The sequence below is a fragment of the Pyrus communis genome, chromosome 5 (assembly GCF_963583255.1).
Source record: "Pyrus communis chromosome 5, drPyrComm1.1, whole genome shotgun sequence".
In the NCBI taxonomy this organism is placed as follows: Eukaryota; Viridiplantae; Streptophyta; class Magnoliopsida; order Rosales; family Rosaceae; genus Pyrus; species Pyrus communis.
In genome coordinates, this window is record NC_084807.1 from 21,683,447 (window position 1) to 21,695,653 (window position 12,207).

The 12,207-nt window shown below is 37.1% G+C and overlaps 2 protein-coding genes across 5 annotated transcripts; both read right to left on the reverse strand.

Moving 5' to 3' along the window:
* Nucleotides 1-831: 831 nt before the first annotated feature.
* LOC137733164 (uncharacterized) lies at nt 832-3,345 on the reverse strand. The gene is made up of 6 exons (XM_068472324.1): nt 3,207-3,345; nt 2,737-2,864; nt 2,573-2,650; nt 2,257-2,403; nt 1,453-1,572; nt 832-1,330 (listed from the first exon to the last, which is right to left on the reverse strand). The coding sequence occupies exons 1-5, from the start codon at nt 3,307-3,309 to the stop codon at nt 1,453-1,455; spliced, it is 576 nt and encodes a 191-aa protein (XP_068328425.1). The 5' UTR covers nt 3,310-3,345; the 3' UTR covers nt 832-1,330.
* Nucleotides 3,346-4,616: 1,271 nt separating this feature from the next.
* On the reverse strand, nt 4,617-10,288 carry LOC137734816 (uncharacterized). 4 transcript variants are annotated; one of them, XM_068474104.1, is made up of 12 exons: nt 10,146-10,288; nt 9,147-9,603; nt 8,936-9,021; nt 8,645-8,753; nt 8,122-8,189; nt 7,302-7,379; nt 6,780-6,844; nt 6,360-6,426; nt 6,066-6,248; nt 5,380-5,436; nt 5,153-5,248; nt 4,617-5,016 (listed from the first exon to the last, which is right to left on the reverse strand). In XM_068474104.1, exons 2-12 carry the CDS (start codon nt 9,595-9,597, stop codon nt 4,882-4,884), a joined length of 1,395 nt encoding a protein of 464 aa, XP_068330205.1. In that variant the 5' UTR covers nt 9,598-9,603; nt 10,146-10,288; the 3' UTR covers nt 4,617-4,881. The 4 variants fall into 4 exon arrangements, with proteins under 4 accessions (XP_068330205.1, XP_068330206.1, XP_068330203.1 ...); XM_068474105.1 differs by having other exon boundaries at nt 8,645-8,729; nt 8,936-9,024; XM_068474102.1 differs by having other exon boundaries at nt 8,936-9,024.
* Nucleotides 10,289-12,207: the final 1,919 nt, after the last annotated feature.

Here is a 12,207-nt window from a genome sequence, read left to right on the forward strand (position 1 = left end):
TTGTTTTTTTGTGTGGTGGGTTTTATTTATTATTTTTTGTCGTCGAAATTATTTTGGTGGGTTTAGCAATTACTAGAGATATTTATTTCTCACATTTCTTTTGGCTAGTTGTGTTTCCACTACTCTTTTTTTTGGAGATTAATTATTATCTACCACTTAGTAGTTGATTTGGTGGTTTTGCTTTTTTAATTTCACATGAAGGACAAATATTATTAAAAGTAAATTAGTGGTCCTCCTTTGTTGATTATTTTTTGTGAGAAATAATTTAAATTCAAACAATATAAATTATTTCGCTTACAACTGTTAATGTTATGTGAAATATGAATTAACGACGTTTACAATATAAGTAAGTTGATAATAAATTTAGTCTCACGGTTAGAAAATTTATAATATAAACTACATATTAATAGAATCATGTTTGTTCACAAAAAAAAAAAAAAAAAAAAAAACTAATAAAATTATTATTATACTCTTTTACACATAACTCAAGAAAATATTAAAAATAAATAATAATTAAATATTATAATAATTTTGCACAAATAAAATTTTGATTTTTTATTCTAAACCTCCATCTATCAATGCCTAAACTCTCTCCCTCTCTCTCTCTCTCTCTCCCTCACACACACATTTGCACCCACGTCTAATTTTTCCCACTTATAAATTTAATTCGTTTTAAAAATTTAAATCACACACATAGTGCCTGTATTTATAACTCCACGTCACGGCTGACATAAGATTTGATAAAATAAAAGAGATTTTGTCATACATTTGTATTATTTGGGCAGTTAGGCTTTAGGCCAAGGACCAAAATAAGAGAATATTCCAAAGACAAATAAAATAAAATAATTATTTCTTATTTTGAAAGTTCAAATACAATCCCCAAATATATTAACCATTTTATGCTGAATTTTAGTCAGTCTCATACAAAAGCCATGTGAGACTGAGAACGCCAGTGCATTTTCAATACTTAAAAAAAGGAGTACTCCGTATATGTAGAATGACGGGTATACTGTCATTATGGTGTTCTGTATCGATAAAATAAAGATTTGTGTAAATTTTTTATTCACATGTCCTTGTTTCATCGGGACAGAACATCATGTGGCGATGTACCCATGACAAAGATATGGATGTCAACAATTTCGAATGATGATTTGAGTTCTTGAAGCCTTCCAACATATTGGCATAATATGCAGATTGGTTCTCCACAAAATGCTGCAAAATCTGCTGCCATGAAATCCTAAACCAACAAACTGTGCAAACGAAACTGGTGAAGCCAGTAGCATTAGTTTTCGTCTTGCTCATACCGAAGATTGAAGAACACATTCGGGTTCTGCTAAAAAGGAAGAGTTAGGTCAGTAGTTTATGAACAAATAAAACTAGTAATGATCAGTTAAGAGAGGTATCTGCCCGGAAAAGGTGCGTGTTAGCGAAAGTAAATCAATATCATACAACCTAATCCGGAGTTGGCTCCTCGACTGATTTCCTGTATTCCGGTTTCAGCTCATACGTCCCTTGATTAGCTCCCTTGTTGTTGTAGATACAAAGATCCTTGAGTATGTCCTTCAAAAATTGCTGCAGAATGGACAAGTTATTAGTCAAATCATCGATTCACAAGAACGGTTGATTTTCCTAAAGCGCGAAGAGAATGATGATAAAACAAGAGGCTCACAGGTAATCAAGACCAACACCTCATTGGCCTCACAAGTTGAAACCCTCATTGGCATCACAAGTTGAAAAGAATGGAGCTGTGGTTTGGTTTGTTTTACCTTTCAGCATTTAAGCCACTCCAGTATATTTCCGGCGATATAAATACTCTAGATCTCCTGGTATAAGATATCTAACCGAGAGGTAGGGTTTATAAGAAATAATCTACGTCACAGTTTCTTATCTAGCTGCCTTTAAATTACGCTTTCTGCATCGAAACGCATTGAAGATTTAGCTTCACGTTTACGCTCATCTTCTTGTTTTAACCTTGGAACACATTTACCTCAAGAACTTTCGTACTCCATGGTAAAAACTATAAAAGTAGCATTCAGATTGCCTACATTTTGTGCTACTTAGCAGAGCAGATGTCTTCAAATTCATCTGTTATGGAAAGTTTTCAGAAAACTTTCCTTAGCAATGCCATGGATGTGTGTATACAGTATATGCAGGTGACGAAAAGATCTTACATAAATTTGGAAACGGTAAGATTTTGACGGTAAATCAGATATTATAAATCAACCAGAAAGAAAATAAGCAGAAAACATAACATACTTCTGGTTGGTTAGTCTCTTGGATCAGTTGCCTTAACGTCCGATTTGGTTTCTGTTCAAAGAGATTAAACATGATATCTTCCATTTCTCCGCGGTCCTTCCTTGTTCTTTTCACGTCTGACCCCTTTGTTGGCATTTTCTTTTTCTCCTACATGAAAGATAGGTTCTACTTATGCTGAACATAATGATGGACAATCGACAGTGAACTTATATTTTGGCATACAAATGCGGAGCGGAAGAATATGAGTGCCCTAAGGGAAGCAAGGAATAATTTTACTCAAGAAAATAGTGCACCAAACGAGGGTAGCTATACGCACGCTGGGTCCAGGAGACACGAAACCAATCATCATCCCTGGCCTGGGCCTCATATGAGCCCCATTGTCGTTGTTCATCACCTGAAATTTGAAAAACGGACAAATTAGTGATTACATTACTGGCATAGACTATTAGATTACCCAAATAGAGTATGAGAACGGGGTACCTGAATCTTTCTACTCTTCATATATTTTTTGGTCCTTTCGCGGCAAAGTTTCCCATAGTTCTCAAGGTTCTCACTATGGGGCTTCATATCAAATTTCTGCAATATCTTCCCCTCCACGGATAACGTCCCTATGATGATAAAGAATTTCAACATTCAGTTAAGATCGCCAAACTGATAGCTACGGTTAACAAGTGCTCGTGGCTGTGGTGAAGTAAACATAAATCTCCAATTGTTTTTAACACATTGTTTCTGATTTTGAGTACTAATCCCTCAAAGCCAGGCAAGCAACACATTTCTTCCTTTATTTACGTTGCAACAACCATTTACCAAGCGGAAAACTTTAGCAATGGATATCTCAGAAGAACAATGTCAAAGCAAAGTGAGTATCCAACTAGAACGGAAGCATCATAACATCAAGCCGATTGCAGTTCAGTATCGAAAAATCCAGGGCGGAAAGAGAGAATGCTTACCTTGCGATGACTCAGAAAACACGGACATTGGAAGGGCGTCTTCAAACATATCCAAAGCGTAACACTTGGGTATATTTTCAGATTTCGTGGCCGCCAGTTCCATGGTGAACTGAGTGTCATTTAAATAACTTGTGTAAACAAGGAAGGGCAACAAAACAAGGATGCCTATGCATCGACGAGTGACATTATAAACATGAAGACATTAACCCAAAGCTTTGCAAAATTAAGCTGAAATGCTTTTTATGTTCTAGTTTAAATAATCTAAATTGCAGGGAGGGGATTCGAAATAGATGAGTGACATTGTCAAACTAAAACCCAAAACTAAGCAAAAATTAAGCGGAACAATTTTCGATATTCTACTTTAAAATAATCTAAATTATGAGAAGGGAATTCAAATTGGCGTGCATAGGGGAGAATATCTGCTCTAGCCAACGCGCGTCAAGAAAAATCTGAAAAACCCTGAAAAGGAGGGAAACTAGAAAGCGACAATCAAAAACAGAGAAATCAGGATCAAAGGCAAAAGCAAAAGATTAAGAAACAAACAAAGATCACGGCCCGAAACGACAATGCATGGAAGAACATAAAAACCCAAAACGCAAAAACGATGACAATTCAATGTGAGTGAATGAAGAACATCTGCGTGTGTCTATATATATATATATATATATATATATATATATATGTATGTATGTATGTATGTATGTATGTATGTATAAAGAAGAAGAAGAAAAAAGAAACGTACCTCGCTGACGTCGGCGATAGGGTCAAAAGAGAGAACCAACTTGGCAACAGCGGGAGAAGACTGCTGTTGATCAAAAGCGGAGGCGGAGGAGACATCAGGTTTCAGACAGCGAGAGACGAGCGGGGGAGATTTCATGAGGAACACCGGAATATTTTCTCTGTTGGTCTCCAAATAACGCCGATTCACGACATTGTTATTGCCTTGTTGCCGCTTTTGCTCCTCCATCTTTTGGCACTTGGTTGGCGCCACGGCCATACGGTTTGTTCATTGTTTATTTGCTCAAACAGTTTCACCAACGGTTTTTCCTGATCTTTCTGCGACAAACACGCAATGGACTATGATTATATTTGTATACAAAGATTTTGTGTTGAGTGTTAGGGCAATGTCAAACAACCGCCAACAATAATACTGTATTGTCGGGCTAAACCACATAATGAATCAATGTTAATTTGCCGTCAATTTAAAACCACTTATAATTAAGAAGAAAAAAAAAAGCTATTAGACCATACCATTAACACTAGTGGCTAAACGGCAAAAGTTACAAACATCGTACAGTCTTACTGTTTCACTCACATTATATTACGTGTATTTATTCTCTATTAATAAGCAGGAATGTGAACCAGGCCGTACACCTATATTACAACACGTAGAATAATAACACTATACGATTGTGTTCTCGGTTCAACCATACTAGCGGAAAGAGTTGCAACTGGAAAGTATAAATACGAAAACAACGGAAAAGCACGAATCTTCTAAAATAAACGGGGGAGTGAAGGAACAAAAACAACTCCCGATTTCGCTTTTGCTAAAACAAGAGTACGAATTACACTCATCGCAATATCACACGTCTTTTTCCCGTTTCTTGGAAAACAAACATTTGTAACGGTGGTCATCAAAATCAGTTTTAGGTTGCACAGCTGAGTAGAGCAGTGTTCAAGATGGAACCGAATCGGAGTTGTTGCTCCCAGTGGAGTTCTGTTTCCTTTCTGCTTGAAGTGACCGGCACAGCGATTCAAGCTTTTCTTTCTGGTTCTTTGTTTCCTCCAACTGTTTCTTCAACCGTTCACGCTGCTCAGACCAACAGAAAATCAGTGTTATACCTCATCTGCACTGTTTCTTAATATGGCATCAGAAAGGTTTAATCCTTACTGTTGATTGATGACTAATGCAAAAGAAAGTAAAACAAGGTGCAAGCAAACTATACCTCGTCTACGAGTTCTATAAGAGTGACATCTGTTTTCTCACATTTGCTCTTCAAGAATAAGTTTTCCTTCTTGAGTTCCTTGATGGACTTTGCCATCTATGGTTTTGTACATGTAACAAACAGAAAGGTAGCTTAGTTTAAGGCGAAAATATAAAGCGAGTTACGCTGCACTGGAGAAAGCAGTGAAAGTGTGTCTAAATGAAATGTAATTTGAAGGAATATGTCACCTTTTCAATCTCCTGTTTAAATGTCTCGAAAACTTCATTGCTTTTCAACAATGCGTCCTGCACGATAAATCTAGATCAAATAAGACCAGGTAGATTTGTATGCTGATAACACAATCATTCAGCATGAAGCACTCGTAAGATCTAATTTGAGCACACAAGAGCGGGTTGCCTTTCTTGAAAAGTGTCTAATGAACACATATATTGGAAGGAAAACCCGAAGTCAAGGCACATTTAATGATGTAAACAGAGCAAGGAGATGGGTGGTGAGATCAATTCTGACAAGCAACTTGAACGTTGCCACGTTATTTGCCTAAATCTCACCTGTTAACAACTAGGACTTATAATTCCAAGTAACTTAAAGATACTAGGAGGAGTTAGGTTTCAGTCCCTAGCCACCAAAGTTCATTGATTCAAACCTTAATGATTTTGCATAACATAGAAAGTGTGCAACAACCATACGTCTAAAGTGTATACATGTGAGACTCAACCTACTAGCATGCCCCGTAACTGACACCATACAGCCTAGAACCTACAGGGCAAATGAACCAACATAGTTTTGAACTGTGAAAATTCTGCAGAGAAATTTTGACAGCCTATAGGCTCTAGCTGAGCAATTACTCATCCAGTTGTGGTGACGAAGTTCCAAATAATGGTTAAAACACCGCATAACGCAGAAGAATGCTGACCTGAAATTGTTGGAACTTCTCTCCATCAGCTGTCAACTGTAAGCGCAAATTCTTTTCAGTTGCTAGTAACTGTGACACCTGTTCTGCATATAATTTCATCTGGGACTGTTCCTGGAGTGATTTCTCTTCATGCTGCTTAGTCTTCAAATCAGCAATTTGAAGCTCCAGCGATTTCTGCTTTAACTGTTCATCCAAAACAAAACCACTACAGAAAAGTTAAGTCCCTACCTAACAAATTAAACAACCATTATAAGTAAACTAACGTCATTTGTACAAGTTACAGCTAAATTTTACCTTCTGTTCATATTGCTGTTCAGAAAGAGCGTGCTGATAGTTGAGCTGCTGTAGCTTAGTTCTTAACCTGAAAATGAATGAATGTTAACTAATTTTAACACAACAAAGATAAATTATAGAGCCCTATATGATTAGCGCAAGCACAAGGACAGCCAAAAAGGAAATAAAACTATGGTATGAATCAACCAAGTGAACAAAAAGAGAGATACCAAGCCGTCAAACTTTTGTAATGAATAATACATGACATTACCCTATATCAGGAAAAGTTTTAAATTTTAATATATGACACTTAGGATGACATCAATCAAGTTTGGTCTCATTGAGACACATGCACAGGATCTCCAAGGTAAGTAAATCATAATGCTTCGATATTTTCTGCAAGATATAGCTAGCTTATTTTTTACAACATCAGGGTCTTACATTTCATTCTCCTTTAGCTGAGAGATACATTCTTCCTTTTGCTCATCCAGTTTATTGCTCACATCCTATAACCATAAGAATCTAATGTCAGAAAACACGCATTAAAGAAAACAAATAATGAACTGAACCAATATTTTTTCTTTTAAAATAGAAAGGAACTAGTTCTGAATTCTGATATTCGGGACAAATACAAAAGCTTGTTACTTAACTGAACCCTTATTGCTTACATGTTCTCTCTTGGGCCTCTACTAGATAATCATGATACAACAAAGTACTAAAACAAGAAATATTGTCTGGTTTTACTTTTCAACACACTCAGAATGGTAAGTTGCTTAATATATGAATTTTGAGGGTTTGTACCCTTAAAAGATTTCATGGTTTGTAGTGTATAGAACTGTCAGTACATGAAATGTTTTGTAGTGCATAATACAGGAAATGTTTGGATTAATAAGTCGACGGTAATAACAATTCAATTCCCTAAAGAAAAGGTAGCCTATAGAAGATAAGAAGATGGAATCAAACCTTTATTGCATCTTGGAACTTGACTGATAAATCTAATCTCAAGTTCTGCCCCTCTGTTGACACCCGTTTGCACTCATCCTGTTAAAATTATGAGGAAACCATCAGTGTTTCTAGGTCGGTGACGACATATTGATCAACTTCACAACTTACCATAACAAATTGTAAGATGTAGTCAATAAAATTAAAATGGTATTGACACAAATTAATGTCAAGAGTAATAGATCACAAGCCAGTAGTCTGAACTTGACATTTCAAAATGTTGAAACGATGTGGTAGACAGCAAAGGTGACGATAATAGGGGATCTAAATCCGATGGACTGAAAAATTACACTTAACTCCACAAAAGTTTAGCCTTCTTTTCTACACCAGATACTTTTCAGTCACTAACAATACGCAAGAGTGCAGAGTCATCCAGTGCACCCTTCCCATAATAAACTATAACTCAACCTCAAAGCAATGGGACAACAAAGGAAAAAAAAAAAGGATAAACTTTAAGCTGCCTCTTTGCACATTTGCCTAATTTACTAAAAATAAAAAATCAACGAGAAAAGAAGTCATCGCGGGAAACTTGTCAGGCCTACAATGTAGTTAAGTGGGCTTAGTCATGGTATGAATAACTGGGTACTGTATGGGAGCTATACCTCTACTTTGATTCATCCTATGGCTTATAATAGAAAGTAGGAATTAAGTTTTCATGGTCAATCAGAACCTTTACAAATTAAACTTTAAAAGAATTTATGATACGCAACATCTCAGACAAATATGAAGTTTGCAAAACAAGCATTTGAAGGATATTGCAGTCAGTCAAGGGGTAGCATACCATTAGTACTTTGTTCTGGCGTTGCAACTCCCTGCACAAGGACTCAAGCTTATCTCGAACAGAAATGGCTAGAAAGAAAAGGAGGACGCAAAAAATTAGATATTAAGATTCTCTACGATGTAGCTCATAATATGATTGATATTATAAATATGTCACTCCACTAAGACTTCACGAAAGCTGTCTTTCCATCCGAAAAATACTGTTAAATTTGTTTTGGTAAGGTTATCAACATAATAAATAACTTTTACTATCTACCTACTGATAATTGGGAATTTTGATTCATATCATTCTTCTATTTCATGAAAATCTGTGACTCGAGATCATACATAATGTGTAAGAAATCCATTTCTAGTCAACTATTACACGACCACATAAAAGCATTATACTTAAACCCCTACAAAACTCACTGTTACTAGAAACAAAGATATGATTCCTTCTGCAATAACCCCATATTGTACACACTACACATCAGTATATGTTCAAAAGTTCAGTCGTAAACATTAGCACAGCTATCTCAACATACCCGAATCTCTTTCAGCAAGAGCTTGTTGATACTTCAAAGTGAACTCTATGAACTCCTTTTCTGATTTAAAGGTACGCTTTACACTCTTACGTTTGGTTTCAGTGGATTCCTGAGGAAAAATTAGTCCAAGTTAGTAACTGTATAGATGATTCACATATATAACATTTTGAATGAAGATGGCATCATAAACATCTGTCTCAGGCAAGAAAATGACACACATGATTTTTGGCATAGGTCAAGAACACAAATTGATACAGTCTAAAAAGAGATCTAGTGATATGTAATACTTACTGTTTTTCTGTTTTTCAAAGTTTCAACACTCTCCAATGAAGACGTTTCCTTCAAATTGGTCGCTGGCGCATCTGAGCCCCCTTCAGCTGCTGAAAGGCAATAACAGATGAAGGTGGCAAACAAACTCAAACAAAAAGGACCGCATATAAATATAGTACACATATTCTGAATTAATTGCTTTATCAGATAATCACAAGTTCAAAATACTTACGTCTCTCTGAACTTTGACATCTCGTTTCAACTTGTTTCTTTACCTCACCGCCTTCGGATACCCCACCCAAAGCCTCAGAAACAGAAACAGCTGAATCGGGCATGACTAATGAACCTTCTTCTCTCTGCTCCGTAGAGGCATTTTTGGGAACTTGAACTGAATCTACTGAAACATCAGAACTATCTGTTTCAGACAACGGAACAGGAAATGTTCTCAGTTTCTGAGTCTTCTCTGCCCTACCCTGGCTTGCTTGAAACTCATCTGCAGCCAATTCACCTACAGGTTCCTTTGAACTATCCCTTTCTGTGGAATTATCACTCTCGTTGTTACCCAACGGCTTCTCTTGCTCGAAGGTTGGAGTTGCAGGAGCCAGTGGCTCTGGAGAGCTCTCAACAAACCCATCAGGCAATGAATCAACTTCAGGAAGCTGGTTTGCTTCTGGGTTCTCCATTCTCACCTACAATGCTCATCATGTATTAACTCTTAGAACCTCCAAAATCTATACCGCCCCGACTACAAATTGCGACAATAAAAACCCATATTTCCATTTGCAGCTAGAGCTAGGTTTACTGATGTATTAGCTTAGCCACGGCTACATGTAAAACTTAGCGCAGCCAGAAAAACAGCAACACTAGAATCCATCGCCATTGGGTTGCTAAGAAAATTTCAAGAGAACCCAAATAAAACTAAAAGCTTCAATCTTTAAGGTGCTGAAGATATCCTAAGATGAAATTGAACAAGTAGCTAAGTACAAACACACCTAGATTATGACTAAATCTTAACATTGGGTTAAATTTCCGAACTTTTATTATCTGCGAAACCACCAACACAGAAGCAAATTCATTCTTATACTTTTTATCAAGAGAACAAAAAGAATACGAAAATTCCAAACACCCTGGTACCCATCAATCAGCACCATTGAGAAATCTGAACCATCACAAACGAGATTTTAGAGAGAGAAGAAATGAAACAATGAGAAGGAAGGAGAAATTACCTTACCTGGTAGATTATGTGGGGGAGAGAGAGAGAGAGAGAGAGAGAGAGAGAGAGGGCAGAGGGAGAGAGAGAGAGAGGAAGTGATCGAACTGCGTTGTGTTCCGCCAAACGGATTGTTTGTGGTGTTGTCACTCCCCTTCACTTCACTTTTCGACAGGGTGGGCATGGTTTGGTCTGGGTAATTCTGAGTGATATTTATCTCACTTCTGGAAGTTTTTCAGTTTGATTCTCGTAAAAGGTGAATTTGAACCATATTATTACTAGTCTACCGTGAGACTAAGCCTACTTTTTCTGCTTAGTGTAGATAATATCGATGTTAAAAATAAAAAATTGAAAATGACTTTTTTACAATGTGGTTTTAAAGCTTTAATCGAAATGAAATCAATATGTTCGGTTGCAGTTTGGTTCGATTTCAGTCGGTTTACAAACTAAATGTTTTATACTATTAATACAACTCAATTAATAAAAAATAATGATTACCACACTAAAATCACCTTAAAATAAACTTCAACATCAAAATGCCTGATGGCATTACTTTTGTACAATCCAACAGAAAAAGTTAAGTTTACCATACTAAAACTAAAGTTTAAACAAAATCGTTGTGACATTAGTAGTACAAAAATATTTGTTCATGTAGTTCAACAAAAAAGGTTGGTGCTTCATGTGACAACCCGTTCCAAATTTTACGTTTTTATTTTATTTTAAAAGCGTGAATTTACTAAATTGCCCTAGAGGCAAGGACTTTGACTTCCGTTGACCATCGACTTGAGAGATGTGGGACTTATTCTTTAAGCATATCCTCGTAGTACTCTTTGGTACGAACGTATAGGCGAAAGCCGTTTGCGCGTCCGGATTATAACGGTATAGTTACGAACGTTCGAAATTGGTTATTCAAGGTTTAGTGTGTATTTAAATTAAACCCCCACTTAGTGGGGGAAGCCCAAAATCAGAAACGGAGGGAGGAAAGAAAAGAAAAAAAAAAAACAGGGAAGAGAGCTTCCCTTGCACCCATACCCGTGCCACCACGAGACCACCTTCCAAGGCCGATTCCGGCCAGCTCCGGTGGAGTTTTTCGATGCCACCACCACCATCTTGAAGCTCTCATTCCCCTCTACAAAACCCACCCAAGAACCACCTTGATTGACCATGGTATGAGACGGTTTGAGGCCACGAAAGTTGACGAAAATCAATGGTGCTCCGGCCACCCTTTTCGATTTTCCGGCCAATCGGCAAAGCAATGGCCGATGCCACCACTTGGGCTTTGTAGCCCACAATCCCAGGAGCAAAACCCAACCAACCTTGACCCCGTTGGACCACCGTAGACGACGAATCGACGTCGGGAAGTTTTAGGCATCCGCCGGCTTCGTGGGCAAAATTGACCATCTTCCGTCCACTTTTGGACTTCGTGGCAGGGACCAATCATTCAGGACGCCTCGATGTGTGCGCTAGAGAATCATAGCGTGGACTCCAAGTAAGTGGATCTTTTCCTTTTTATCGTACATATTATTGAGAGTTCTATCGACACTTTTAAATTGATTAGGTATATTACTTTCATATATAATTATTGTGAATGCTTGAAGTACGATATGAACTACGAATGGCTTGATCCCTATTTAGGGTACGTAGGCAGTCTAACAAAACGTTAGATGCAGCCATAAAATATTCGAGACCAAAGCCTTGCTTGGGAAATTGAGTAAGGCGAAGGAAATTGGTAAAGGCAAGTTTTAGTTTTATGAATTAGTTAGCTAAATTAGTGTTAATTGGGACGTCATGGATAATTATCCCTGAAAATAAATAGTTTGGGAGTAATGCGTTATTGATTGTACACTTCTCACTGTATTGTTTATAATTGAACATGCTACGACATGTTTGAGTATTAGATTGCATCATAGTATATCAATATGTATATTACTTGCATATAATTATTGGGAATGCTTTCAAGTGCAAAGGTGAACTCAGGACACCCAGGTAAGTTCAGGTGAGTTTATGGTACTAGTTGAATCGATTTCGTTATAGCATGACTACAGTTATGTGTTAGGCAACTTCGATACTGTCGTACTGGTTG